The sequence below is a fragment of the Ilyonectria robusta genome, assembly GCF_021365365.1.
Source record: "Ilyonectria robusta strain PMI_751 chromosome Unknown BGZ61scaffold_14, whole genome shotgun sequence".
NCBI lineage: Eukaryota > Fungi > Ascomycota > Sordariomycetes > Hypocreales > Nectriaceae > Ilyonectria > Ilyonectria robusta.
Window position 1 is genome coordinate 671,910 of NW_025764448.1, and position 27,929 is coordinate 699,838.

At 56.4% G+C, this 27,929-nt stretch overlaps 11 protein-coding genes across 11 annotated transcripts; 5 read left to right on the forward strand and 6 right to left on the reverse strand.

The window, feature by feature from the left end:
- Positions 1–3,059: 3,059 nt before the first annotated feature.
- BGZ61DRAFT_495435 (uncharacterized protein) lies at positions 3,060–3,951 on the forward strand (the record flags this gene model as incomplete). The annotated part of the gene is made up of 2 exons (XM_046250880.1): positions 3,060–3,104; positions 3,646–3,951. 2 exons carry the CDS (start codon positions 3,060–3,062, stop codon positions 3,949–3,951), a joined length of 351 nt encoding a protein of 116 aa, XP_046102388.1.
- Positions 3,952–4,857: 906 nt separating this feature from the next.
- Positions 4,858–6,113, reverse strand: BGZ61DRAFT_455053 (tetratricopeptide). Its single transcript, XM_046246323.1, has one exon. The coding sequence runs from the start codon at positions 5,927–5,929 to the stop codon at positions 5,324–5,326; it is 606 nt and encodes a 201-aa protein (XP_046102389.1). The 5' UTR covers positions 5,930–6,113; the 3' UTR covers positions 4,858–5,323.
- A 1,102-nt stretch (positions 6,114–7,215) lies between these two features.
- BGZ61DRAFT_355898 (ribosomal protein L16, L13 family) lies at positions 7,216–8,050 on the reverse strand (the record flags this gene model as incomplete). The annotated part of the gene is made up of 4 exons (XM_046240751.1): positions 7,216–7,354; positions 7,414–7,672; positions 7,731–7,784; positions 7,882–8,050. 4 exons carry the CDS (start codon positions 8,048–8,050, stop codon positions 7,216–7,218), a joined length of 621 nt encoding a protein of 206 aa, XP_046102390.1.
- A 1,021-nt stretch (positions 8,051–9,071) lies between these two features.
- BGZ61DRAFT_534364 (uncharacterized protein) lies at positions 9,072–9,974 on the reverse strand (the record flags this gene model as incomplete). Its single annotated transcript, XM_046254141.1, has 1 exon — positions 9,072–9,974. One exon carries the CDS (start codon positions 9,972–9,974, stop codon positions 9,072–9,074), a length of 903 nt encoding a protein of 300 aa, XP_046102391.1.
- Positions 9,975–11,907: 1,933 nt separating this feature from the next.
- On the forward strand, positions 11,908–12,392 carry BGZ61DRAFT_356395 (putative glutaredoxin Grx1; the record flags this gene model as incomplete). Its single annotated transcript, XM_046240789.1, has 3 exons — positions 11,908–11,959; positions 12,060–12,158; positions 12,223–12,392. The coding sequence occupies 3 exons, from the start codon at positions 11,908–11,910 to the stop codon at positions 12,390–12,392; spliced, it is 321 nt and encodes a 106-aa protein (XP_046102392.1).
- A 135-nt stretch (positions 12,393–12,527) lies between these two features.
- On the reverse strand, positions 12,528–14,122 carry BGZ61DRAFT_455060 (chalcone-flavanone isomerase-domain-containing protein). Its single transcript, XM_046246324.1, has one exon. The coding sequence runs from the start codon at positions 13,857–13,859 to the stop codon at positions 12,687–12,689; it is 1,173 nt and encodes a 390-aa protein (XP_046102393.1). The 5' UTR covers positions 13,860–14,122; the 3' UTR covers positions 12,528–12,686.
- A 1-nt stretch (position 14,123) lies between these two features.
- BGZ61DRAFT_455061 (uncharacterized protein) lies at positions 14,124–14,978 on the forward strand. The gene has a single exon (XM_046246325.1). The coding sequence runs from the start codon at positions 14,460–14,462 to the stop codon at positions 14,715–14,717; it is 258 nt and encodes an 85-aa protein (XP_046102394.1). The 5' UTR covers positions 14,124–14,459; the 3' UTR covers positions 14,718–14,978.
- An 867-nt stretch (positions 14,979–15,845) lies between these two features.
- BGZ61DRAFT_355836 (uncharacterized protein) lies at positions 15,846–18,236 on the forward strand (the record flags this gene model as incomplete). The annotated part of the gene is made up of 4 exons (XM_046240746.1): positions 15,846–16,577; positions 16,638–17,360; positions 17,415–17,526; positions 17,575–18,236. 4 exons carry the CDS (start codon positions 15,846–15,848, stop codon positions 18,234–18,236), a joined length of 2,229 nt encoding a protein of 742 aa, XP_046102395.1.
- Positions 18,237–19,472: 1,236 nt separating this feature from the next.
- On the reverse strand, positions 19,473–21,049 carry BGZ61DRAFT_495441 (ammonium transporter AmtB-like domain-containing protein; the record flags this gene model as incomplete). Its single annotated transcript, XM_046250881.1, has 4 exons — positions 19,473–19,794; positions 19,853–20,530; positions 20,585–20,901; positions 20,966–21,049. 4 exons carry the CDS (start codon positions 21,047–21,049, stop codon positions 19,473–19,475), a joined length of 1,401 nt encoding a protein of 466 aa, XP_046102396.1.
- Positions 21,050–25,388: 4,339 nt separating this feature from the next.
- BGZ61DRAFT_56467 (peptidyl-tRNA hydrolase) lies at positions 25,389–26,388 on the reverse strand. Its single transcript, XM_046255897.1, has one exon. It carries the CDS (start codon positions 26,262–26,264, stop codon positions 25,668–25,670), a length of 597 nt encoding a protein of 198 aa, XP_046102397.1. The 5' UTR covers positions 26,265–26,388; the 3' UTR covers positions 25,389–25,667.
- Position 26,389: 1 nt separating this feature from the next.
- Positions 26,390–27,777, forward strand: BGZ61DRAFT_56431 (BAR domain-containing protein). The gene is made up of 5 exons (XM_046255888.1): positions 26,390–26,607; positions 26,658–26,708; positions 26,763–26,808; positions 26,858–26,931; positions 26,982–27,777. Exons 1-5 carry the CDS (start codon positions 26,595–26,597, stop codon positions 27,581–27,583), a joined length of 786 nt encoding a protein of 261 aa, XP_046102398.1. The 5' UTR covers positions 26,390–26,594; the 3' UTR covers positions 27,584–27,777.
- Positions 27,778–27,929: the final 152 nt, after the last annotated feature.

The window sequence follows — 27,929 nt, forward strand, 5'->3', positions numbered from 1 at the left end:
TCTCTTTCTCTTTCTCGCACTCTCTCTCCGTCTCTGAAGTCATCCCGGCTCGTCTGGGCCCAATACTTTTAGCGGCCGCCCCATGACACGCAGTGACAGCGCCAGTGCCGCCACCATGTGGGTTGAGCAGCTGGGAAGATGAGAGGGACCCCCCCCCCTCCTTTAGAGGACGCCAGCAAACGACTCCGGGACTGTTTGAATGCAAATTCGTTCGTCTGCGTAATACTTACGGAGTGTTTCCTTCCCTCGTGTCGTCAGGGGCTGCTGTGCCGTAATCATGTTTCCTCCGAACGTTGACGATGGTGGATAGCGGGGAGGGAGCGTGTTGCACAGGAACAAAAGCAATTAACTTACGCAGCGCTCCCCATTTTTCCCGGCCTATTAAGGTTGGTCACCAGGCTGAAGCTGGTCGTCTGAAAAGCACCACAGTTACAGCCATGTACCTAAGGTAGGTACTATATCTCAACACCTCCAGGACTACCAGGTACTGTACTCCACCACGCGCAGGTACCTCAGACCTGGGCTTCGGGGCCTAGAACCTCAGGGCAACGCTCTGACGGGCCGTCAATCAAGCCAGAGCGAGACAAGGCGCAAAAGAAGCAGCCAGAGTGGCCTGATGATGATCCGCACATCCCGCCAACTCCCGAGGGGCATTCATGTCTTATTATGGTTCCTTGGCGGCGTCCTTTTGTCCTCTTTTTTTTTTTTACCTTTGCTTGCTTTTTCCTCTGAAACCCGCAACGGGGGCGGCCTTGGACCACGTGTGTGGCCCGAAAGTCAATACGGCCGAGGCGTGCGGGCAATGATCGGCCTTGCATTGGAGGTACGTAGTAGTAGGTCTGTCTTGGGGCATGTCTTGTGTCTGTCTGGAGCTACCTGCGTGGGCTTGGCGAATGAATGGATGTACATAATCTGTAAGTATCTGTATGTTGTTTGTTAGCTGTTGTTGATTCCCAACAGTCACAATTGCTCCTCTTCTCTCTTCATCAGTCCATCACAGTCTAAATCCGGCCCCTTGCCGCATCTGCGCAGCACGACAGATCAGCCGGTCGATCCAAGTGCGGCCAGGTGCATTCGCGAGCGTGGCTCCCACGCGGCCACGCAGCCTGGTGGCTTGGGGAGGAAAGGTTCTTCATGCAAGGACCAGGAGCAGAAAGGGGAATTGACTTGACTGGCTGTCTGCTTGACTGGCTGGCTGACCACAGTTCTCGAGTTTGCGAGAGGTACCCACGGGTTCACAGGCGGTAGCCCGCTAGAGCCGACTTGACTTCGAACTAAGTTAGTCTCCCAGAAGCCCAGAAGCCCAGCAGCCCAGAAGTAGGGGACCAAATTGTGTCGATCACTCGGGGATAATGTCGTTACTTTACCACATCATTCCAGCCGGGTGCTTTATGCTTTGTTTCCAGGCATGTCAACCCGCTCAAATGTATGTACACAGCGCTGGACAATCCCGGATTATCTGGTCCCAAACGGCCTCCATCACATGTCGAGGTCTGCAGGTAACCACCTAATTGCTCCCATGGGCCCACTGTAGACGCTCGTGCTCCAGGGGCGCGCAAGGCACACAGCGCACAGGGCAGGGGAACACAACACAGAGCAGCCCCCTCCGCTGTGACCCTCTCGGTTGCACCCCTGCGACAAGCAAAAGGCGAGCAACCAGCACCGCCCAGGGCACCCGCCCCCCACCACCTACCACCCACCAGCGCCGTCCACCAATCGCCCACTGGAAGCAACCGCCACAGGGGATCCGACTAGAGACCTCCGTGAACCTTGGGGACCTGCGGGTACCTAGGTAGGTGGAGGCCCTGAGCGCTGGGCGACAGCGCTGTAAGTTGGGTTGGTACCAGCACGCAAGGGGAAAAAAGGGGGGCTCATCAGGCACACTCTCTCTCACACGCGAGACCCAACTCCTCCACTCGTCCATGATTCGCACATCCACTATTCAACCACCGACCACCGACCATCCACCATCCATCCCATCAGCCATGCGCCCAATCTAGCCATCTAGCACCCATTCACTCATCCACAATTCGTCAATCCACTCACACTGCACTGACGGAAGACTGACGGAGGGCGGACCGCTATTGGATTCGCATGTACGAGCACCAAAGCTTCATCCGCAGTTATCGTGCCATTATTGCCAATTCATTTACAAGTAGCCAGACAGAGCCAGAGAGACCTGGACCAATTGCTCGTGCAAAGTATTCACTAGATTCTCATCTCAACTCGTCAACTCGTCTCGACTCCAACATCAGCTCTACTCCCCTCCCCCCAGTCACATCTGAAACCAAACCCATTCATCGCGCCCCTCTCTCTCTCTCTCTCTCCTGGCGTCCTGGCCGCCCTCATCATCTCGCCCTCGCTCATTCTCTTCCCTTTTCCCTTTCCCCAACTCCTAGGACACGTACGTACCACGCCCATCCCGGAGCCGGCAATCCAACGTGAACTACGTACCAGCATCCCCCGTCGCAACAGTGCAAGGCTTTCGACTCAATCGTCAGCTCCTCGGTCCTTGAATCACATCACTTCTCTCTCGTCTCTCTCGTCCTCCCCCAACCCAGAAGGATCGTCGCCGCCCGTTTTTGCGCCCTGACCACCGCCTCGTACTCCCTATTACAGCGCCTGTCAGTGCTGGGCCACACGTCCCACCTCCACTACCGTCCGGCTCCCTGAGCCCCCAAAGCCCCTACTGTTACTCCCTAGAGGCACCCTCTCGCCTCTTGATTTGACCCGGCTTTATCCCCAATCTCCCCACGTCTCTTCTCCATCCACCCGCCGTCTCGCTCTCTTTCTCCTTCTTCACTCCGCCTTCACCCAACGTCTTTCTCAACCAGCATCCATCTTCATCGCTCGACCGCTCCGAACCGACTGATTACCCCCCCGACTTCTTCACTCAGTCGCCGACTTGCCTACCATCGCCTACCCGCCGACCCTGCTCTCTCTGGCCTCTGCTGGTCAACCGAGTTTCAAGTCGTATCCACTGATTCCACCCTTTGCTCCGTACTCTCGTGCGCCGCATCATTCGCATTCGACGCGCGATCCGACCCTTACCCACCATAATGACTGCCTCTCTCGACTCTTCCCGGCCCATTATGGCCCCTTCGGTACGTCTGGCAACAACATCGCCACCGCCTCCCCCAGCGCTCCCCGCTGCTCCCACTGCTCCCACCATTACCCCTTGTTCATCATCGTCATACCCTCCATCCACTCACTCTCTTTGTCCGTCCTCTTCCTGGATTCCTCCCCTGTCCGTCTCTTTGTCGACCCGGACATTGGTGCCGACTGCTCCCCCTCCCCTGGAAGCTGGCAGGCCCCAGCTTCCTTCCACCTTGCCCGCTTGTTTCTGACTGTACCTGCGTTTACTACTTTTGTCCGTTGTCTCGCTCCCGTTGCCTCTGTCTCGTTCCTGTTTCCTGGTTCCATCTCTTGTTTCTTGCCTCTGGATTCTTCTCTCCACTTGTTTCACACATACAATACTCACTCCTTACAATCACTTACACCTTCAACCTGCGGCACATCCTCCCCCCAGACTCACTTGACATGGCCCCACCACTTGCCGCCTCCGCTCCCAACTCCTCATCTCCTGATCGCAAGCCTAACGGCGAAGCTCACCAACCCTCTGCTAACACCATGTCTGCCGCAAAGACCCGTACCTCTGTCCGCTTCAGCACCTACAGCATGGCGCCCTCCTTCACTCCTACCGTCCAGACCTCCGACTCCGCCCACGCCGAGATCCGCGACATCGCCACCGGCCTTGAGCGCATGGAGAACAAGGCCCTGACCTCCCAGCGCGTCGCCCTCACCGAGGAGAAGACCGACACCATGAGCAAGCTCGCCCTTGGCGCCAAGCTTGAGCGCGCTCTCGACCGGAGGATGAGTGGTCAGGACGCCGTTATGCGACCCCGCGGCAAGAGCTTTATCAACGAGAAGCTCAGCGAGAAGGCCGAATAAATGCACCAACTTTGCCAGCGCAAACCTGGGGATGACGGTTATTGAACGTCATCGTCTCCCCCGTCAACTCCTCCACAACCAGTTTTTCCAAGGGGCAAGCCACATCAGGGGATTGTTGGTCGTCAGGGGAAGACGCCGCATTGGCCAGGAAATGCCCAATGCCAGGGGGAGAAAACGGAAAGGGTTGATCACGCGTTGCATCACAACACCGGAGCGCCTCGATTTAACATCACGACGACAAACCCCCGACAGTGCATGCTCAGGATACCCGGACTGCTAGGGAGTTCTTTTTTTTTTTTATAAATTCATGGCGGGGTGGGAAAGTTGCATTTTCAATTGGGAATTTCTATTCAAAGTACAGGGGACCTGCCACGGCCCAGGACCCAAGACCCGAAGACCCGAGAACCATGACCTGGGAACGCGAAGGGAAGAGCGAGGCTTTGTTTTGGTATTTCCCTATGATACGAAGAGCAGACGAGGCAACGGGGGGTGCCGTCCAGGAGAAAGAGACTTTTTATTTCCCTTTTTTTCATTTTAGCATTTCCTTTGCACTCCTCGTTTGTTGTTTTTCTGTCTACCTACCATACAAGGAAGCGGAGGGAGGAGTATAATGTACAATAACGTGCTGGTGATTTTTCCCAGCAGACTACGCCTTAGAGACACAGCATCGTTTTCGCGTTGGATAACGCCCGTGTTTATATGCAGTACGCAGTTCCGGTGTAGTAACAAACAGTTGCAAGAAATGACATTGCAATGTGAGGAAAACGTTTTGAGAACGCAAACGCTTCATTGGAATAAAGACGTTGTCATGATGTTATGTAAACGGGGAGTGAAACGCCACATATCTGTATCACATCAACAATACCAAACACCCCTCGCCGATTCCAACACGTTGTCAAGCAATGATTAGAAAGATGAAAAAAGACTCCCAGTTGGTGTATATAACATGCACATTATACGTAAAAATACATTGCTGCTTTGCCCTTCGTCTTCCAACGTCCCAAGCCTGGCCATGCCCGTGTTGGCCGCAATGGCGTTGACCGAGACATCCTCCCAAGCCACCCAGCGGCCCAGGGGAATCTGTCCGTTCTGGCATCCGTTCGCTCTGTCTCGGCCGCTCAAAAGTCCATGGCCGATCATGTAAATGCAGTGGCTCCCCATGTCGTGACTGTCTCGGGGTATAACAAACACAACGAGGTTTTTGGCTTCCCTCCCATCCGGAGCCGCACACCTTGGCTCCCGAGTCCTTGGTCGTTCTTAGACACCCTCCACATTATGTCCGTCCAGTTGGGACCAAAGGGTCCTCTTGCGCCCCTCGCCGAGATGGATTTCATGCTGGCGTTTGCCCAGTTGATTATTCCTCCGTTGACTCTCACGCCGCCTGGCTCTTCTCGATCCTGGCTTCAATCTCCTTCAACAGCCCAACCAGCTCGGCCTCCTCGCCCTCAACCTCCAGCCCGCGCTTAACCCAGTCCCGCGCCTCGTCCAGGCGGCTCATCTCCATGAGGCAGCGGCCACGACGCCACCAGGCCTTTGCGTTGCCGACCCAGCGGGCCTCGACGCTGGCCTGGGCGTCCACGGCGCCCTCGGCCCAGTTCTGCAGCGCCATGTGCGCCTGGGCGCGGTTGGCCAGCAGGCCCGAGACCTCCTCGCGGACGAGCGCGGCGGGCTCCCACAGCGGGCGCGTGGTGGCCATCTGCAGGCCCAGCGAGTAGAACTTGATGGCGTCGGCGAACTTGCCCTTGCGGTACTCGGCGTTGCCGCTGTCGCGCAGCTTGGTGACGCCCGCGCTGCGCTTGGGGTTGACGGGGATGGGCGGCGGCGGCGTCGGCGACTCGAGGGCCAGCAGCGAGCGGTGCAGCGTGTTGAGCTGCTCGAGCTCCGCCGTGAGCGCGCGCGACGGCTTGAGCGTGCTGAGCGCCTTGGACTGGGGGTCCATCTGGAGGGGGAGGAGGTCGAAGTGGGTGAGGTCCGACATGGCGGGCGAGAGTGTGCGTAGATGGTGTTTTGGGGTGTTTGATGTGTCGCAGGCCTCGTGTCGTGGCGGCTTTCTCGGATTGACCACGGCGGAATGTGTCCCGGGAGCGGAAGAAGAGGATCTCGTGTGGGATGGTTTGGTGGTGAAGTGCAGCTCCGGCTCTCCAGGTGGGTGGTGGTTGTACGTGTAAGTCCGGAAGGACACCTCACATGAAATTCCACCATCTTATCTTATCTGCACATGACACCCTTTGTCATGACCACGACCGGCCGGAGCTACCCTATACTTGACATGACGAACGGTTTAAGCTTCTATTGACGACGAATTGTAGGGATAACCAAGTGGTAAATGGGGTTTTCTTTGTTTGGTATGAATCACGTCATATCTTTGATGTCTTCCAGAATGTTAAAATAAATTCGTTAATTGCCATCGAGAAAATGACCACGGGCGTTTGGGTGCATCTCATTTCCCTAATCACTTATCAATACAACATCAAGATTAGATGCCGGCCATACACAAATAATGACTCTAAAACAATAAATCGCACACCACTTCTCTGTAGTCCGTAATCACGAACTCACCTAGCATTAACGAAGGGCAATATGCCACAGTGTAATATCGGTTGTACCCTGAAGGACACCCACAACAACACAACACACATGTTCCTCTCGGTCCGTGACGTCAACCACCGGAACTCTATCATCCACAGGCACAGGCACAAACGGGCACACACAAGCACATGTCAAAAACCTTTCCAACGTTCAATCATCAAGTGTCAAGTCTGGTACCTAGATCAAACAAAATACCATTCCTTTTCTACTCCTAGTGTGCAAATGCTGGACCCTGTCCCGTTCCGGGAGCGTAACAAGATCAACCTCCGTCACCCATCATCTCACCCTTGACTCTTTCTCGCCTCATGACTGGCGTCCTAGGACGGGGAACCAAGTGATGAATGCCCATTCCAGAACCATGTCCATGATCAAATCTTTCCCATTGTCGTCGCAGTCAGCCAAATGCCACACATCAAATCGAGTCCTCAAATCCATAATCCGTGATTATAATCATCAGGTTGATTCGTGTTTCTGTGCTTTATTTTTGGATGGGGTCCGACGACGGGATTTCATTTAGAACATTGGGAATAGCCATCCACTCTTCGAGCCGCCCTTGCCATCACTCAGCAAATCAAGTAATCCCTGTGAACCGCCGCGCCAATCTAATGAAACGCACGAGAAATGATAGACAATGCGAAGTTACCAAGACTTGGTTAGAGTCGAGGAATGGCCACTTTAGTAGCCAAAGGCCGCAAGGGCCTTCGCAGTCTCCTCCTTGGTGCCAGCGTTCTTCTTCGCGTCGGACAGTTGTCGGGCAGCGACCTTCTTGCGCTCGTAGTAAGCGGCGCCCTTGGCCTTTCTTCGCTCCTCCAATCTGTGATACGAGTCAGTACAGATTCCCTTGCACACGGAATTTCCAGAGTCCAAACGTACCGAGCAACAACGTCCTGGTACTTCCAGCCGACCTCGTGGCTGAGACGGCCAACGGTGCAGTACTTGCGACCGGGCTGGAGTCGGAGGACTCGGAGAGCCTGGGGAACGACCATCTTCTTCTTCTTGTCGTAGGGAGGGGGAACACCCTCGAAGACCTTAAGGCGCTCCAGAGCGGCGGCACCACGGGCAGTCTTGTGGGGGATCATGCCACGGACGGCCTTGTAGAAGATTCGGGAGGGGGCACGGAAGTGGAAGGGACCTATATTGTGGTCAACGGGCATGCTCTAAGAGCATCATGGGACGGCATCGGAACTCACCTCCGCGGGTGGGGTTGTATCGGGTCATCTTTCGGAGGTAGGCGTGGTACTTGACTGTTATATAGTAAGTATACATCCTGTCGCATTGGGATCCGATGTGGTGTTGTTTGTGCGGTCGGCCACAAATCGGAGTTTCGTGGGGTAGACATACGCTTCGCGCGGAAGAACTCGCCAGAGATGTTGAGCGCCTCGCAGCGGACAATAACGATCTTCTGACCGCTAAGGAGCTGCTTGGCCACAATGGAGGCAAGGCGGCCAAGGAGATGGCCCTTGCCATCGATGACGACCTGTGGAGAGAAGAGGGTCAGCGAAATGTCCATTGCCAATTCCAGAGATGAAGCGGCGAGCAGGCGAGCAGAGCGGGCAGGTCTCGCAGACAGATGCAGGCACTGAGTGCTCCCGACACCCAAGCCTCCCAATTCCTGCCTGCGCCCACAACGTGCCCCCTGAGGGCTCGCCCGCATGCATCACGATGCTAAACCGAGGACTCGGGTGGTACTCACAACCGGCTCGAAGGTCGACATCGTTTCCGTCACTTCTGGGTATGAAAGGAAAGAGGCTGTTAAGACGACGACACACGGGATCCTCGAACCTGGCCGGCGAAGATCTGTTTCCTGTGCTGCTGGGGTTAGTCGTCCCTCGAAGTGTTGGGTGGAAGTGGTCGCGATAGTGATTGACGGGCGAAAAATCCAAGGACCGCTTGAGGGCTCGTTGTGCCTTTGCAAGAAACCCCGCTAGCTGAATGGGGCAAGGGCTGGATTTGGTGCACGCGAAGAGGGCTGGTTTGCCAGAGGTGCTTAGGGCTAAGAGACCTAGAGCCTGGCCCCGATAATTTGCCGCACGGGCTGACCAACACCACACAAACCGCCGCGCAAATACCCGGCCCCCCACGAGCCGCGAGTCACGAGGGAATCACACGTGATTTTCATGGACTGGCCTCATGAGAGATACGGCCATCTGAGTCAGCGTCAGAGACGATCGATGATGGATGTCACGGGTTCTGTCCCAAGACATGAGACGAAAGGCACGCTGCAGCATCCAAATGCCGGGTGGAGTAGAATGACCATTTGGAGTAATTGATCAACGACAACGACTGCTTCAATTTGTTCAGTGAATTCTATCTTCGTCATTGTCGTCAAGGTCGTGAAATCTCCTTTGATCTATTGTACAGCTTGTTCTTCTATGCATACGACCAATGCCGCCATTGTCGAATATCCATCCACAGCACCTCGACCCACGTCAAACAATATTAAACGATACTAAGCGAATTGTAGGCTAGACAAAGTCTCGCTGGCTTCCGGACGGGACTCCTGATCCCCAAGAATGTAAAACGCTCCAGCGCTATGATGAATCCTTCGCAACGTCAAGTCGCTTCAACGCCGCCTGGACTTGCTGGACCAGCTCCTTTCTCTTGGCCCTGACCTCGGGCTTTCCCTCACTGTCCACACCGTCCAGTTTCAGCACGATATGCAGCATGATCGTCTCCGACAGTTTTCGGTGCTCGTCCTCGCACTTCTTAGGGTCGGAGGGCGGCGCGGCCGTGAACTCGTCGCACATTGGCAGCCATTTGGTAGCAAACTCGGTCGACAGATCGTGGAGCTGCTTCATTGGACCAGTGAGATCTGTGGGCGGCGGGGACTTGGGAGTTGCCAAGGTTGAGCTGCTACCACGAGGGCTGCTGGCAGCAGCAGAGCTTCCGTCGGCGTCACCCTTCTTCTTGTTGTTGCGCTTCTTGTTCTTCTTCTTGTTGCGCGACCTGCTGTCTTCTCGGGGTGCATCCACGATGACCATCTCTTCTTCTGACGGGCTGCTGGGCTCGTCGATCTCGGGAAGCACAGCCATCAATTCGCTGTTGTTCTTGACGCCATACTCTCTAACGGGAGCGACGGGGTCCTTGAGATGCCGGCCCTTGTAGAGGAGCTTAACACGACGGGCAGCCCGGGGCGAAATGTCCATCAACACGGAGACTCGATCTTTGACGTCCAACACGCGCAGCTTTCCGTCACCAATGGCGTAAGCAGGGAAATGTGCGGGGTATGTAATGCCCTTGTTCTTGATCAAGAGCACGTCGTCCTCGGGAGCCGGCGGGGCGGCCGAGGCCGATCTGGGGTAGTAGGAAGCATCGTCGAGGTCTTGCGAAGTGATGTAGCTAAAGTCTTCGTCGGTAACGTTGGGCACACTGCTCGACATGCCACCGTAAGGGGAGAGTTGCTCGCGGCCGATGGACCAGCCGTATCTCGACATTGTCAGGGGAACAGCAACTAGGACCGCTAGACTGCTGTAGACAAGAGTGGGAGGGACACCAAGAGTGTCTAGGATGTAGCCGTTTGAGTCTTGGAGAACGTTGGAAAGATTCGCCAGCGCCCCGTTGAGGTAGGACGTGACGTTTTGTAAGGCACCGGGGGATGCCACGATTTCCTGAGCGGAATCCACCTTGTCGTTGGTTCTAAGGTGGTCCCGGAGGACACCCTAGAGACAGATGCGGAGAGAGGAGGGGGAGGGGGATGTAGCAAATGCAGATGCAGATGCAGTGCAGGTGCAACGATTGCGATTGCCCAAGCCCAGTTGCGGGAGTGAGGCAAGAATAGGGCGACGTGAAAGGGAGACGGCGTCGGTCGAACGAGCCGTTCCTTGATCTGGCCGTGGGCTGATGTGGAGCGCGAGGACAGGCGTGGAAAGGTTGACGAGCGGGTGGCGGCAGTGGACGACGATCACGACCCAGGGTCCAGGGGATTCCCAGCGACAAGTCGAGGCTGGGCGTGGACGGCGTGTGAGTTGGCAGTGGGCAGCGGGGAGCGGCGAAAAGCAGGTTCGACTAAGGAGGCTTGCTGTGCGGTCGTTGGTGCGGCGAGCGCGTCTGCGTCGAGTCGGGAGGGCACTGTGAGGGGCTCAGGCGTGGGCGCAGGTTGGTCGGGTCGCGCTGCGTAAGTACGTAGCACGTCGGTCGGACTGGGTGTGGTGTGGGATGATGATGATGATGCAAGTCTGGACAGCTAGGGACGCTGGCGAGAGGCGAGATGCGGGCCGGGAGGATGCGATTGGTCGGATGCCGGGTTGGAGGGGACGGCGTGTGATACGGAGAGGGACTGGAGGGATGACGATGGCCTCATGCAGAAGGAGAGAGGACGAGGATCTCTGTGGGCAGGACGATTGTTGAAGGGATCTCGACGAGAGGAGGGCGGAGATGGAAGATGGAGATGGAAGACGGGGATGGAGATGCAAACTGGCAATAAAGTTGGAGGACACTTTTTTGAAAGTGAGATTTGAGCCGCATGCCATCTGACATGGGACGCGTCCGTACGTAATTACACGCTGGGCCCCTTGCGCGTGGCCTGTTCTGGCAGCATCCTGGGGGGAGGCCAGAATTAGGGAGGTTTCCAGCGGCATCTACGGAGGATGCTAGCAGGTTCCAGCGCTTCGGGGCCTGGAGCGTTAGGGGGTCTAGCTCGTAACTTACTCGGCCAAGTGGGCGCAGGAGGGAGAAACCCTGTGGAGGTAAAATTAGGGGACCTCGCGAGGGATCTCGCACTACGTAACAAGAGGCCAACCTCTGTGTGTCCCACAGTCGTCGCCTGGATTCCATCCACTGTGCGTAAGGCGACCTGGCGCCCCAGATGCGACCCGGAGCGGGGTGAGCGAAGTTCATGATGAATTTGATGAATTACCTAATCTCAGCGTAGAGTCGCCGTGCTCCCTCCCCCGAACTCAGCCCGGGAGCCCGAACAACCGATGCGACAGAGCCGGAGCAAGCATCCCCAAATAGCCGCCGCTAGTCCTAAACGGGCCCCTCCATCTTTGGAATCTTTTGGAGGGGCTGCACGGCATCAGGGCGCTTCTCGGTGCCACCGCCGGGGTTTGATGGCCCCAGAAGGGAAAAAAAGTCCAAACAGCCTCGGCGGCGCATTGATTGCATCATTGCTTCGGCATCCAATCCCTTCGATTATCAACCAAACTCGCTCATACGCCGCGCCTACACCACCCACGACCCATTCGGTTGCATGACAAAGCAAGCCTCTCCCGTCTCCCTCGCTCCCATTATCAAACACTGTTTTGCGCCCCAGCCGCCTTCTGGAACAGATATTAATTGCCGCTCGCCCCGTCGTCTCCCCATTCCGAAACCAACCCCATGAACTTCTTCCGTTCCTTCTTCTCCACCAGACCTACCAGTCCCAGCACAATGGCCGAAGCTTCCAAGAAGGTCCAGCAGCTCATCAACGACAACCCCGTTGGTATGTTTCTATTTCCCCTCTCCACGCCTCCGCTCCCTACGGCTGGTGGGGCGCATGGCCTCTTCCCGTTCTTGTCTCGACTGACCCTCGTTCACAATAGTCGTCTTCTCCAAGTCGTACTGCCCGTACTGCAAGGAGACCAAGAGAGCTCTGCAGAGCATGGGCGCCAACTTCGAGGCTTTTGAGCTCGACCAGGCCTGTATGACACCCCCCACCCCCTCCCTAACAGCCTGTGAGGTCCAAGCTAACTCTCTGTCCCGCAGCCGACGGCGGTGCCCTTCAGGACGCCATCGAGGAGCTCACCGGCCAGCGCACCGTCCCCAACACCTTCATCCTACAGAAGTCCATTGGTGGAAACTCCGACCTCCAGGGCCTGCGCTCGTCCGGCAAGCTCAAGGCTCTGCTCACCGATGCTGGTGCTCTGTCCGCGTAAGGATCCTGAGTGATCTCCGTGAATGACATGTGGGGTGGGAGCTGATTGCGCTCAGTTCCAGACTATAGACGAGGGCGCTTAGATGAAGGCGTTTAGTTCCAAGCCATAGAATAGCTGAATAACGATCTTACCACAGTAATGTGATATCTTCCCTGCTGAAAGGGGTCAAGTCAATTGATGCTGTGTCTCGACATGAGTTGCTGAGTTGTGTCCGTGCCTATTATTACATGTCCGCCACTCGATGCCCTGCTGCCATAATGTACATTTTCTCCCCACTCATAAAAAGCCATGAGATTATAGGGCTTGCGCCGCAACGACCTGAGTCGCCACGGTGCCAATGGGCCTCTCGACAAACTCCATGATTCCGTTGATGATGCTCTGGCGAGTCTCCTCCGAGGCCACCTTCTTGCCGCCTAAATAGTTGAGCCAAAGCAGTCGTGACAACCGCTCGTCGTCCACCGTACCCAAAAGGCTCTTCTGGGGCTTGTACTTGTCGCCCCCATCGTAGATGATGGACAGTTTGCCCACATCGTTGCGGACTAAGAGCAGCTCCTTGGACCTAGGAACTAGACCTCGTTGGAACATGTGCTTAAATGTCTTCATGGCGGTACCAAAGGCCTCGTCCTTGTAAGCCTCGTTGTGTCCCGAGCGGGCAGTGATGGCTCTGACCAAGCCGTCACGCAGGTGAGGGAAGTCGGTGTCCCTGACTGGGGCGATGCGAAACGCAGTGCGGCACCCAGAATCCTTGAAGGCTGTATCCCACGTCTCCTCACTCTCGATGGGGTCCTGTAGCGCTTTGCGAAGCGCATCCTTCTCCGAAGGGATCAAGGTAGTCGCCAAGGGGTTGATCTTCTTGACGAGGTAGTTTTGCAGCTTGGCGATGTCTTGCGTGGCAACGTAGAAGCCAACGACGTACACCTCGATGCCAATAAACGTCACCGTCCTTGTTCCCAGCCCAACCAAGGTAAACTCCGTGCCCTGTTTGTCGGAAAGGGCGGCCGCAATAGGGCTGGCTGGTTTTTGTGCCGAGGTGAGCTCCTCAACGTTGATTGTTCGAGGGAATAGCTTGATGGTCTTGTTCCCTGTGGGTACAACCTCATGCCCCTCTTCGTCGTGGAGCACTACTTTGCGCTTCTCCCCCCCCTCGGTCTTGAAAGTCTCCGTGGGGATTGTGGCGTCGCACTTGACGGCCCGCTTCTCTTTCTCACTCTGGAGGTCGAGAGCCTGCTTGAGCTTCCATGCCGTGTAGCCGAATGAGAGGATGCCAGCAATGGCACCGGCAGCAAGGAATGCAGTGCGGTTCTGCTCGTAGTCGCGGCGCTTCGAATTGAGCTGGTTGACGTCGTAGTCATCGGTCAGACGGGATTGGCGCTGCGAGAACATGGTCCGGCGGGACGCATGGAGGACTGCGGCGCATTGAGTCCGCTGGGCCCGGAGGACGGGACGGAGGGTCGAGGGACGGAGCATGGCGGCGGTGGCCTTGGCGACAGTATATTTACAGAATCAAGTCCCAGGTCGAGGCAACGGATCAGGAGAAATCCATTGAAGGTGGGGATGTGTCGAAAGGTGTCGTGGGTCGTTCTTCTACAGCTTGACCGCGAAGCACAGCTCCGTTATGTCAGATCTGACGGGAAAACGTACGATCCGATTGGGTTACCCCGCCACGTGACGTTATCTAATCTAGGTGCATCGACGTCACATCCCACGGCGAGCTACCCTGGACTTTTAGGTTGATGTTGGACGGACGACGAGAAGAGCTGTTGACGCTGGTGCGAGGACGGTCGGCTGTCGTACTGAGCTACACTTGGACCGGTTGAGTCACCATCACTTGATGTGGTTGTCTTGAACATAGCCCCTGTCATGTGGTTGGTGATGTGAGAGCATCACCTGTTGGTCACAATGGAACGTGACAAGAGGAAGCGGCGTGGGAATGCAGGTTGTATCACACAGACTAAGGATGCACTCTGCACATGCACATCACTTTGCGCAGGAGACATAGATAGAGAGGGCAGAAGAGAGACAAAACGGCCTGGTGATGGAAAGTCCCTTGGGAGGTGATTGTTAATCATGGTCGCCTGCAGCCCATTTGTCTGGTCTTCTGGAGGCTTCGTCCCGTTGTGGTTGGTGGTGATTGTGCTGACGTTTTGCTCCGGCCAGCGCAGTGTAGCGTGTAGCCTCCCGCCACAAGTGTACCTGGAGATGCCGACGAGGCGGGACAGACTGGAATCTAGAATACGCAGGAACAAGAAAACAGCAAAAGCAAGTGGCCCGGGCGAACCGAGTCGAGTCTACAGACCGTCTCCTGGCTTGAGCGAAGCGGGTTGAGTGTTTATTCCTGTCCCTCTGTGCGACTCAGGCCTCGTTTTCAATGCCCCGCGCCAGAAGGTTACGTGCTGCTGGCTCTCGTCCCATTCCACACACAGCCCTCCCCGCGATTCGTGTGGCCGCCCGTTCAGCCTTGGAGGAAGCGGCTCTCCAACAGCGAGACATTGCGCCCGTCATCCCAATTGCATGCCATTGTCACGGGCCTTGTTGTTTCTCCGGGGTGTCCGGGGCTATGTTTTATGCCCATCGGGTTCGCGCACCAAGGACCCGCGTTAATCGTTAATCTACGGTTCGGTGGACTGGTCCCCACCGCCCGCGGCAGATCCCTTGAATCCTCCCCCCGCAGGCCTGACGCTTGGGCTGGCACCCCCCTAAATTAATGCCCCGAGAGCGCTGAGGCGGCCAGGCCCGCTGGAAACAGCATTGCGACGCCCTGTAACACTCTGCCGTCACAGCGCGGCTCCAGGGCACTGGCCGCTAAAGGGTTCCTCCGACGAGGCTGAAACCAGTGGATGCTGGCCTGGAGCGACACAAAACGCAGGCGACTGGAAGCCCAAGCCCACCCTAGCGCAGCCCAAAGTCCCCCAAGGTCCCCAGCCAGTCTCCGCCCTGTTTAGGTTCCATGTCTATTTCGGCTGCGGTGCCGCCATGGGCAAATCGACCACTAACTAGCGAGTACGGTGCCGTTTCGTTTGTGTCCGTCCCTCCAAACCATCACCCACCCACCATCGCCAACACCACCGCTTTCACCTCTACCACCATCACAACCCAACTCCCGACGTCGCCGCCGCCGCCGCAAACCACGCCCCGCGATCCCCGGGCTGCAGCGAACACACAAACCCGGCCGAAGACCCCGCCGCACGCCCTCCGCTGCGTGTCGACCAGAGCACGGCGAGAGACGCTGCGTCTTCGGCGGCTGCTGCTGCTGCCATCGTGAACGGCCGCCTATAGAGAGTGCGTAGTGCTGCCGCTGGCCAAACCCACTCTCGCCCACTCCCTTCCTCATCAACCGAGTCCTTGGCCCCGTCGAGCCTCGCACCCTTGCAGCCCGCAAACAGCATCTCCGCGATCGATCCCTTCTCGCCTTGGCCTGCTCCGTTCTCCATCTCGCTTCCTCCGCCCGACGCCATGGCCGCTGCTCGCCCTGGCCCTGCTGCCGCCGCAGCTGACGAGCAGGATGACTCCCGATCGTCGTCATCAACCAATTCCCCCGCGCCCGCCGACAACGAAGAGTCCGACTTTTTCCTCGGCGCCAACGACTCGCAGTCCTCGTTCGGCGTCCCGAACATCCAGGACATGGCCGTTGACGATACCTGCTGGCCGCCGGTTAACCGCCTGCCCAACGAGATCCTGATCAGCGTCTTTTCCAAGCTCAGCTCCACCTCCGACCTCTACCACTGCATGCTCGTCTCCAAGCGATGGGCTAGGAATGCCGTCGACCTGTTGTGGCACCGCCCTGCCTGCACCGACTGGAAGAAGCACAGCAGTATTTGCCAGACCCTGGGCCTCGAGCAACCCTTCTTCAGCTACCGCGACTTCATCAAGCGCCTGAACTTGGCCGCCCTTGCCGATAAAGTCAACGATGGCAGTGTCATGCCTCTGTCCGTCTGTACCCGCGTCGAACGCTTGACCCTCACAAACTGCCGCGGTCTGACCGACTCGGGCTTGATTGCCCTGGTTGAAAACAGCAACTCGTTGCTGGCCCTGGACATCTCCAACGACAAGAACATCACCGAGCAGTCCATCAACGCCATAGCCGAGCACTGCAAGCGGCTCCAGGGTCTAAACATTTCGGGCTGCGAGAACATCTCCAACGAGAGCATGATTGCTCTAGCGCACAGTTGCAAGTTCATCAAGCGGGTATGGTCATGAATCCTCCAGGCTCCCGCGTCAGTTTACTAACCTTTTGTTAACTTGTAGTTGAAACTCAACGAGTGTAATCAGCTCCGAGATGATGCCATTCTCGCCTTTGCGGAGCACTGCCCCAACATTCTTGAAATAGATCTTCATCAGTGTACCTGGATTGGCAACAGCCCGGTGACATCGCTGCTGGCTAGGGGCAACTGCCTGCGCGAGCTACGATTGGCGAGCTGCGACCTCATCGACGACGAGGCCTTCCTGTCTCTGCCCCCTAACCGAATCTTTGAACACCTCCGCATCCTCGACCTAACATCCTGCACTCGCCTGACCGACGCGGCGGTCCAGAAGCTTATTGATGTTGCCCCACGCCTCCGAAACCTCGTCCTGGCCAAGTGCCGCAACATCACCGATGCAGCTGTCCATGCCATCTCGAAGCTCGGTAAGAACCTGCACTACGTGCATCTGGGCCACTGTGGGCAGATCACGGACGAGGGCGTCAAGAAGCTAGTCCAAAACTGCAACCGCATCCGATACATCGACCTCGGCTGCTGCACGAACCTGACCGACGAGTCTGTCAAGCGGTTGGCACTGCTCCCGAAGCTGAAGAGGATAGGCTTGGTCAAGTGCAGCTCCATCACGGACGACTCTGTGTTCGCCCTCGCCGAGGCGGCCTACCGCCCTAGGGTACGAAGAGATGCAAGTGGAATGTTTGTGGGTGGCGAGTACTATGCCTCGAGCTTGGAACGTGTCCATCTCAGCTACTGTATCAACCTAACACTCAAGGTCAGTGATGCCGTGTTTCATGTTTCTCTGGACTATATACTTACATTCACACAGAGCATCATGAAGCTTCTCAACTCATGCCCCAGACTTACTCACCTCAGCTTGACTGGCGTTGCTGCCTTCCAGCGGGATGATTTCCAACCCTTCTGCCGAACAGCACCCCCAGGTAAGCCCCCGAAGATTTTGCCGAGAGCAGCACTGACTTTCTGTGCAGAGTTTACACAGCATCAGCGGGACGTTTTCTGCGTTTTCTCCGGTACCATGGTACCCAAGTTCCGCGACTTCCTTGGCACCTCGCCCCAGTTTGAAGAGCTCCGAGAGAGCTTCCCATCGAGGCCAAACGGCCGTCTTCCCATCGACCCCAATCGAAGAAACCCCTTTCCGATCATACGGCAACCCACGGGCGCTCTCCTTGCTGTGGACGGGGAGGGCTTCGACGACGAGATGGCCGACGAGGAAAATGATTTTGAAGGACTGGACGGTGCCGACATGGTAGTGGATGCCCAAGTCCAAAACCCAATGGGTCTCGGAGATGCCAACGGACCGGTCAACATGGGCTTTGCACAACCGATCCCGGTGCCGCCTACGCAACCCGGCACAGGTCAGAATCCCTCTGTGATACAAGTCGCCCGCGGCGGGTCGCAGCAGTTTATGTCTGAACCACGAAACCTCCAAGAAATTCTTGACACCATTTTACCAGGGAATGCTCCTCGTATCGGTCAAGCAAGCGCTGCGACGGTCGGAAACGGCTCAGGCTCCCGGCAAGCGAGCGCTACTTTCGGAGTCAACGGCGACGTCATCATGGGCATGGGAGCCAGCACTGCAACAATCCATCGGCAGCAAGAGAATGGCTCGCAGCCAGACGGAATGAATTGAATGGGCATGATTACCGCTCTACGACTCGGGTTGAAACGGACATGACGATGCTATTAGCATCTGGTTTTGGGGAACCACCTCTTTGACGGTATGCTATGATTCTTATTGATACCGGCAAGCTTGATGTAAGCTCACACAGCTGGAAGGAGTTAGAATATGCGCGCCTCGGACGCACGGGATGCTTAGAAGACACATAGCGTATCGGGAGGAGTTTTTGTGTTTGGCATGTCGCGATTGGCGGCAACGACTCGACGGCAAAGACCATGGATACCACCGCAGGATCACACAAGGGGAACGGGCAGCATGCAACGCAGCGGAGAACGCTTCGCATTGCAACGGCGCCCTGGTGTTTGTGTGTTGTTTATGAGCATTGGTTTGAAGTAGCAACAGGCAGGCTCACCCGCGAGGGACGCTGCGGAACTGGGACAAAGGGGAATGAATATGCGATAGAATTATGGTACACGATATTGCTCTTCGATGGAAAGGGACTCTCCCTACGGACACTGGAATTCGACTTTCTACCAACTCCTGGGTGAATACTTGTTGAATATGCTATAGTGATGATGTCTATGTGGCATGGTCGCACTCACTGGTCAGCTACACGCGCACAAACACACACATGTACCCATCCATCCCCTTGGATCCTTCTTGGCGATGCACGCAGCTGTATGTCAGACGCTCTCCCCACACCTGGCGTGCCATCGCGCAACGACCGGCGAATTCCCCTTCGATCAACCAATACCACCCGGAACTTTGGTCTGCGTGCAGCACGGCATTTGCCATGTCAGCACCAAGCCGCGGAAGCAGGGTGTTCCGACCGCTCCGGGTCTCCAGATGGTGGCACTTCTTCCCCAGACGCATGATGCGACTTGGGCGTGCTGCGTAGGCTAAGGCATGTCAGATTTGGGAGGGGGATTTTTGGTCGTGCAGGACGAAGCTTGGGTGTTGCAGTCGTCGTAAGTCACCTATATATAGGATGGGAGGATTGCGATTTATGCTTGGGTCTTTACAAGGAATGATGGGTCAAGTGTTGGAGAAGAGAAACGTTTAGCAACTTAAATTAAACGGGTATACGATTGATCTATACTGGTTGGTGATGTTTGGTGAATGAGCGTGCACTCAAGAGAAAACTGGTAAAACGGTATGGTGGTATCAAGCATCACATCTCTCCGCATCTTCGTAAGGAAGACGTCAACGTCCCGTCGTCAAACAACAAACACGCCTCCGGTCAAGGCCTTAGACCTTCTCATGGCTGTTGCGGGCGCTGGCCTCGGAAGACGAGTGAGCGGCGCTGTCGATCTGGCGGGTGACCTCGACGTAGTCGTATGCGAACTCGCCGAGCTGGCCGTCGTCGAGGCCGAGCTCCTCCTCCTCAGCGGACACGCGCAGGGACAGGCCGGGGATGAGGTTCATGATGAAGAGCAGGAGGCAGGTCAGGACGAAGGACCAGGCGAAGGCGGCGCAGGAGCCGGCGATCTGGTAACCGAGCTGGATCCAGTTGTGCTCGACCCAGCCGATGGGGTCGTAGGTGCCACCGTCGAGGTTGGCAATGACGGAGCTGGAGAGGGGTTAGCTATTATTGTCAAGGAGAGATGTGTAGTAGTGGTGAGACTCACGTTCCAAAGATACCGGTCAGGATGTTTCCAACCATGCCGCCAATGCCGTGGACGGCAAAGATATCGAGACCATCGTCGACACCGATGAGGAACTTGAGCTTGGTGGCGAAGTTGCAGATGATTCCACCGCAGACGCCGATGATGACGGCAGCCCAGGGCTTGACGAAACCGGCAGCGGGAGTAATGGCAACGAGGCCGCAGATGGCACCGGAGCAGAAGCCGACGGTGCTCCACTTCTTCTCGAGGCGGTAATCGAGGAGCATCCAGGCGATGCCACCGCACGAGGCAGCCAGGTTGGTGACGTAGCAGGCCATGACGGCGCGGATGTTCATGGCGAGGGCAGAACCGCCGTTGAAGCCGAACCAGCCGACCCAGAGGAAGACGGTTCCGAGGACGACGTGGGTGACGTTGTGGGGGCGGTAGGGGAGGCCGTTGTTGCTGTTGTAGCCGGTGCGCTTTCCGAGCATCAAGCTGTAGGCGAGGGCGCAGGTGCCGGACGAGATGTGGACGGGGCCTCCGCCGGCGAAGTCGTAGCTGGGGAGGTTGAACAGCCAGCCGTTGGCGTTCCAGGTCCAGTAGGCGATGGGGTCGTAGACGACGGTCGACCACAGGAACATGAAGACAATGGCGGGGAGCATGCGGCCGCGGTCCGCGACTGCGCCAATGGCGAGGGCGGGACTGAGCGGGTGTTAGTCCGGTGTCGTGGATGTGAAGAAGCGGGAGAAGACTCACGTAATGGCGGCGAACATGCCCTGGTACAGGCAGAACAGGATGTCAGGGAGCGCAGAGGAGCCGTTGGGCTGACCAATGGTCTTCATGAGACCGAACTGGGTCAGGTCACCGAGGAAGGCATTGCCAGTGCGGGAGAAGGTCAGGGAGTATCCCCAGAAGAACCACTGGAAACTGATGACGGCCACCGACACCATGGAGAGGAGGATGAGTGAGAGGGCGGACTTGCGGCGGGCGAGACCGCTGTAGAAGAAACCGACACCGGGAATCATCAGCAGCACGAGAACGGCGCTGATGGTAAGGAAGGTCAAGTGACCAGTCTGCAGGAGGCATCGTGTTAGCTGGGAGTTTTCTCAAGGCAGTGTGTAAGTGGAGTCAACGTACGTCGTAGAACTCATTGAGGTCGTGGACCCCGGATGAGTAGCCATCATCGGCCTTGTCGGTCGTGCCGTTATACTCGAGCGACATGATGGGCGACGGCGAGTTGTCGAAGGCTTCCTGTGGTGGGAATTCGATTCCAAGACCCTCGAACCTCTGCCCGAGACGGAAGAGAGCTTGAAGAAGAAGATGAAAGGAAGGATGGCGAGGGAAGGAGAGGAGGGAAAAAAGACCAGGTCCGGGGATCCAGATGTCTAAATAGATATGGACCGACGGATTGACCGGGGCAGCAATTAATGAAGCCGTGGTGGGACGGAGGACGGCCAAGGCGAACAACTCAGGGTAGCTCGCGGGCTCGCGGAGACTGACGCTGATGCAGGCCACCCGGGACAAGGTCCAGAGACAGACTCAAGGCAAGCCCAGAAGCGGACTAGGGGAAGACGAGGTGGACTTTGTGATGGTGTTGCGACAAGGGGGGGAGGCGTGCGGGAGAGGTGTGGGGGAAGCGTCGTGATAGGACGCCCATGGTTCATGGATCGGGCGAGCGACTAATTAAGTTGCCAGTGAGCGTGTGTGCCAGAGCAGGCCGTACTTCCAGAAGGGTTGAGGCCGCGGGTAATTAGGAGTGGCATGCTGGTGATGCTGGATGCCGGTCGTGTAATGCTTGGGCTAAGGCGTACCCGAATAAGATTGGGCCATTCACACCCCCTTGGCGCTGCTTCGTTGCAGGTGCAGCCGAAGATGAAGGGTGGATGGATGGGATCTCAAGATAGAGTATTGGTATTGTTGTCAGTAAGGTTGTTTTTGCTGTCGGAAAGCTGGTCATCCGTCCATCCATGCGTGCAGCCATCTCGGCGTGGTGACGAGAGGCGCTCAAGAATACCAAGGACACCAACAACAGCCAAGACGAGCCATCGGAGTCTGTTCTTCTGATAAGCTCCGCGAGCAGACTAGACCGTGTCGATGGTCGTTGACAAACACAATGGGATTGTGGGAATGCCCCGTCTTCCATTTCCCTTTTCCCGGCCGTCTCACTCGCAAACACGCACCTACTCTGCGCCTCACGCACGCCTCAGAGGCCCCTCCCATCTCCTCGCTGTCTGCAGCTTATCGCAGCTTCAGTCTGAATCCGGTCCGGCGCCTTGCTTTGGAAAGGATCCGTACGAAGGAGCCGGAGCTGACGCCACCGTGGGCTTAACGGCGCCCACTGATAAGCTTCCATCCTCCAAGAGGTCCCCCGGCTTTCGGGCCTTGGCTTGGCAGTCTGCCGGGGTGTGTGGTGCAGGGCATGTCTTATCTGCTGCTGTTAAGTTTTTCTTGGCCGTGTTCTTTAATGAGTTTTTCCTTGCGGTTGAGGAATGGGTGCTTCTTCTTCTGGCTTGTCGAGCCAAGTCCTGTACGTACTCGGGAGGGCGGAGGGAGACGCATTGCTGCATTGGGAGCAGTCATGAGTCGCGAGGCGGTGCCACCCCCGGATTTTCCCTAGCTGAGATGTTGTACGAGCAGCATCAAGTACATCATCGCCGGCACATTGCAAGTCGACGTGTTCGGAGAAATGAGCTGGCTACTGCTGCGCCTGGGATACGTCGTACATGCTGGGGTGACCCCCTGGAATGCTCAAGGCTCAGGCTCAGGCGAGCTGCGACGCCAATCCGCGCGCTGTGCCGACGCTGCCGCACCGCCGTAGGATGCCCAGAGCACCGCAACTCCACCGCGATGCGATGCTCGATGTGGAGAGTCTATGGTGGAGGCTCGATGGTGGAGGCTCGATGTATGGGTACGATAATACATGCCCGGTGTTGCTGGGACGAGCAACACTTCATGGATTCCCCACCATCGGCTCCGGTTTCTGGAGCTGGTGAGGCATTCCCGTCCCGTCCGTCGGCGCATGACTCTTTCAACCCATATCTCGCCGTCAAACCACTGGCGCTCGTAGCCGACAGCCCACCGCGGAAAGCGAAAATGGGCGAGCTAGCCGAGCAAGACACCCGCTCGTCAGCGCGGAATGCCGACTTGAACGCCTTGTTCGTATGTCATCTCACTCTCTTCCGCATCCGCATGCCGTCCGTCTGCCCAGAAGTGTAGACTGTAGTTCTCGCCAAGGCGGGCCCGCTTGTGAACCCCCACACAGACAACCCGGCGACCAGTGCCAAGGTGAACCCGTCACGGTGGATGATCGGCTTGTTGGCGATTGGTCTTGCATCTCAAAAGTGTACTTCGTAGTTGGTCTTGATACCGAGGAGCAGGAGACATGGTTTCGTCGCATGCGCTCAACGTCGTACCGTGTCATGACGATATTCCGAAACAGAGTATCGGTACTGTGACACGCAAAAGACAGGGACGAGGTTCAAATAACCTCGTCGTCTGCTGTTTGCGACATACATAGCACGCATCCCAACGACAGTCCTGGTGGGTGGTCGCAACCCGAGATTCCTCGACGGACTGAGACTCTAGCCAGACAGACATCCAACCGCAAGCCCTCATCCCCATGTTTACGTGAAACCATTTCCTGCTTCTTTATCCGTTGGCAGCTTATCAGTAAACTCTGTCACTTCGCCCTGCGTCCGGCGTATGCGCCTCTCGGGCAGGACACCACCAACACGTCCGCAGGAGGGCGTGCAGTTCCGCCTTCCCCAGACCATGCGTCGCCGCGCCATCAAGCCTCACCATCGAGCCTCTCGCGGCCCTGCGTCAGCAAACTCGACGCCGCACGCTCCTTATCTCTCGAATGACCGGGCTGCCTGGTACATAGTCTTCGCTCTGGAGGAGGTCGAATGGCTCCCGCCTTATTGGTCGTTGGGCTGAGCTCTTATCTCTTGGCAGGGTCGGTGGAGCAGCTAGTTTAGGACGGCTGGGATGGCATGGACCAGAAGACCACACCCTCCCGGCATCCTAGTTCCTCCTACCGGGCGCCAAATCAATTGTTCCCAGGCTTCCATGCAACGCCAATCAAGTCAAGTCCAAGTCGTGCCGTGTCTTGAAGCCGGCCAAGGTGGAATCCGTCTCGTGAAATGCTGATGCCAATACACGCCATGTGACGCATTGCTGCTGAGTGTCGAGTGCCGTACCCGTGGTCTTGCGCATGTGCAAGCTTAAACGCTTGGCTGGACTCACCGCCAAGTCCAGGGAGATGGATAGGGCGAAGTCGTTATCATCTCGACTCGTCATGTTCCCGCGTTTGCCCGGCTGCAATCCGAGGATCGGCTTCACGGCCGAAGCAGCAGTCTCGAAGCTCTTGTTGACGATAATTCGATCTGCCATGTCGTAGAGCTAAACCAAGGGTCCTCCGTGCTTCTTAGAACGTAGTCTAATAAGTGATAGCTGCGACATGGTCTCGAATACGCCCCCGCCGCCCATCATCGTGCGAAATCGACCATGTTGCGCCCGCACAGCCTTGCGAGGGACCTCTTGCGGGCGTCTGAATGCGAGCTTCCCGCTCGATGGGATGGGGAATCTGACGGCCATGCAATATTTAAGTTGACGTTGTTCCCGCCACTGCGAGACCGTTTCTCAGCGTCTAACTTTACTCCAACTTCAATTCTGCTCAACGACGAACCATCACCACCTTTGGCAAAGGTGTTTGCGCCGCCGTGACTTGCTCGAGATGCACCAATGACTCCCGACCCCTTTCTCTCGAACGACACCGTCGCCCTTGCCTGTCCTTGACTGCAACCGACGCAGTCTTACTCCGCCTTGGCCTACCGCACCCGACGCTCCTCGACGCACTTCTTCAAACGCATACCCGTCAAGACCGACATCTTCGCATCCTTATCAGACACTCATCTTACTGCCACACCCTCATGCAGGCTTTACGTAGCGGCTCAGCTGGACCATGGATTCCACCAGATGAACGGATCTGTCGGCTCAGGCCATCATCAAACCTCGACCCCATGTCTAGATCGGATATCACATTATTGGCTCCGCATGCTCTCCCCAAATTGTTGTCTTTCCTTGGCCAGATAAGGACGCTGGAAGGGTTGGCAACCTATTCCACATCACCTGTGGCACGTTTAGCGTAGAGATAAGAGCCCCAGCACCAGAACGACACGCACCAACATGTGTGCGAGCGATTGGGGGCAAGATGATGGCCGAATTTGTAAGCTTGCGAAACAGGCTCAAATCTCAGCCTCTATGCATTGAATGCTTGTAGCGCAGCCGAGTTGCCGGTTGGATTTTGAAGCCATTCCGGTTCGGAGAGAGTTTCGGGCTTCATGACCAGTCCACCTTGTCAGTGAGTGCATGCGTAAGCGACATATGGGCAAGTGCTTATGATTGTCGCTGATTGGGGTATCTTCTTGAATCGTACATTTCATCTATCGTAGTTGTGTTTCATTGCATTTCGTCTCAGTCGATCGTAACTCTTGACATTGGATTGGTCGGCGCTGCCCCCCTGAGCCCGTTTGAGTAATGGAGGGTCGCCAATGCTACCGTGAGGCGTGGATGTACCCAATTGATGTACTTCGTAGAATATTGATGCTTGTCTTAAAGTGCGGCTGATCAAGAGTTGTTGCGTCGGCGTGGGGGTTTGCTGCGTAATGGTGTTGATGATACAACCCAACCGAGTTTTGTGGCCTGATGTTCTCAAAATGACTTCTGCAGCATTTCATCATTGTGAGGTGTTGAGATGTATCTTCATCCCAGCAGGCACAGGTATGGCTCGCATCCCACCATCTGGTTGCCGTGACTCTCGACAAGGGACCGGCCCAAGTCATGACTTGACCTCGCTCCTCCATTCATCTTCCAGTTCGACGAGTTTCTCCGCAACCTTCCAAGGTGCCTCCTCCTCTAGGATCCTCCTCTGCTCTCTCGATATCCGATCAAGAACATACCGGCTCACAGTCTCAGCGTCTCTCTCCACCGGCCGTCCAATACCGACAGCAATCCGTACAAATGGCGAAGTGGGATATTTGCCCTGTGAAAGCGAACCCTTGACGCTTTTGATGCCGTTGTGTCCCTTGTGACTCCGATCCCATGCCGTGAGTCTCACAATGCCCAAGTCCTTTTCGAGTTCATCATGAACAATGACGAGGCTGAGCGATGCCGGATCATGTTGTTTCGTCATTTCCTGCCATGCTCGGGCAACAAATCCTCCAGACACATTCATGAGCGTGGGCGACTGGACCAATGTGTACTTGGGTCCCTGAGACACCAGATATGTATGCTTCCCAAGAGTCACCTCGTGAAAAGGGGGGTGTCGTAGAACCTTGGCCAGGCCATTGAGAGCAAAGTGGCCGGCCGAATGGAGGCTCTCATATTTGGGCAGAGGATTGCCAAGACTGACAACGAGAAACCGAGGGCTGAACATTCTGACGCGACGATCTATTCAACAGCGTGTAGCTTCACTTGCAAGTTTGAAGGCTTGACACGGTGTCACGTGAAGACGCCACAGCGGAAGAATAAAAATGCCGCCACCGTAGCACAGCCCCGTCGCTGACGTCGATCAGCCGATTGGGCTGGGTTCGTGGCTGAGCCCCGGTTTTGTCGTCACTCATTGTCCAACTTGCTCGTGCCAACCAACACCGTTACCTTTTGCACCTCCCAAGCATTCTCCTCCAGCGCGTTTGACGACCTCGGCGTCCGGATACCGAACCATTTATACCGAACAATCCAAGTTTGCAATTATTAGTCTGCCAAGATGTCGTGGGCGGGTAGGCAAAGCTATCACCCCGCAGTCAGGAGGGGTCTAACTTGAGTACAGGGTTCAAGAAGAATGTGAACCGCGCGACGACGCAGGTGATGATGAAGACGGGTATGTTGCGTCCTGACATGGAGCCGGAAGAGCTTGGCTAAACAATTTCAACAGGGCACGTGGAGAAGACGAACGACCGAGATTATGAAGTTGAGGAGAGGTTAGCACGACGTTGAGGGATCACCGGACGACAGCTGACACGCGGCCAGACGATTTAAGACAATGGAAGCGGCATCGCTGCGACTGCAGAAAGAGTCGAAGGGTTACCTGGACTCGCTAAGAGGTTGGTGATTGCGCACTGCGATAGTCGTGGCTGGAAGCTAACATTCTCAGCTATGACGGCATCGCAAATGCGAATCGCGGAAACAATAGACGCATTTTACGGTGACGCGGGCGCCAAGGACGGTGTTAGCAGAAGCTACAAACAAGCGGTGGAGGATCTGGATGCCGAGACCATCAAAGCCCTGGACGGCCCCTACCGAACGACCGTCCTCGACCCAATCGGTCGTTTCTGCGCCTACTTCCCCGACGTCAACGAGTGCGTCAAGAAGCGCTCCCACAAGCTCCTGGACTACGATGCCCTTCGCGCAAAGGTCAAGCGCCTTGTCGACAAGCCCGACAAGGATGCCACGAAGCTCCCACGTACCGAGAAGGAGATGGAGATGGCTAAGGCCGCGTACGAGCAGCTGAATGAGCAGCTCAGCACTGAGTTGCCGCAACTCATTGACCTCCGCGTGCCGTACCTCGACCCTAGCTTCGAGGCGCTCGTCAAGATTCAGTTGCGATTCTGCGCGGAAGCGTACTCGCGCATGGCGCAGGTCCAGCAGTACCTGGATGCAGACACTAGAGATCAGTACGCCGAAGGACAACTGGACGCCAGGGTAGAGGAGGTACTGCAGGAGATTCGGGAGTTGAGTATCAGCGGCACGGTGTAGACTGGAGGAAGCTTGAGCGTCTAATTTGAAACACTTGGGAATGGCGTACGGAAAGGGTGCTAGCTGCTCTTGCAGACATTTGGTATCGCGTTGACGAATACACGAATAGACAACCTGTTTGCTTGACTTTCTATCTTGGAAAGTCGGATTAGAGTTGAACCAACGATACTAATTCTTGGGGGTCGTGTGCCATGCTTCATTTATCGACTGAAAATTAGGAGTTGAACCCACGGCGTGCGACATTATTGATACCATGTCCCGAGCATTTCATCGGACCACCCTTCAGAAGCGCCCGAGCCGCACTCCGATACCATAGAAACCCATTGAGGTGTTGAATTGAGTCTCC

Excerpts from the sequence above, each read along its gene's own strand:
- BGZ61DRAFT_455053 (XM_046246323.1), bottom strand. The coding sequence starts at position 5,929 with ATGTCGGACCTCACCCACTTCGACCTCCTCCCCCTCCAGATGGACCCC.
- BGZ61DRAFT_455060 (XM_046246324.1), bottom strand. The coding sequence starts at position 13,859 with ATGCTCCGTCCCTCGACCCTCCGTCCCGTCCTCCGGGCCCAGCGGACT.
- BGZ61DRAFT_455061 (XM_046246325.1), top strand. The coding sequence starts at position 14,460 with ATGGTCGCCTGCAGCCCATTTGTCTGGTCTTCTGGAGGCTTCGTCCCG.
- BGZ61DRAFT_56467 (XM_046255897.1), bottom strand. The coding sequence starts at position 26,264 with ATGTTCAGCCCTCGGTTTCTCGTTGTCAGTCTTGGCAATCCTCTGCCC.
- BGZ61DRAFT_56431 (XM_046255888.1), top strand. Across the intron at positions 26,809-26,857 it reads GATTATGAAGTTGAGGAGAG|ACGATTTAAGACAATGGAAG; the intron begins GTTAGCACGACG and ends ACACGCGGCCAG. Across the intron at positions 26,932-26,981 it reads TTACCTGGACTCGCTAAGAG|CTATGACGGCATCGCAAATG; the intron begins GTTGGTGATTGC and ends TAACATTCTCAG.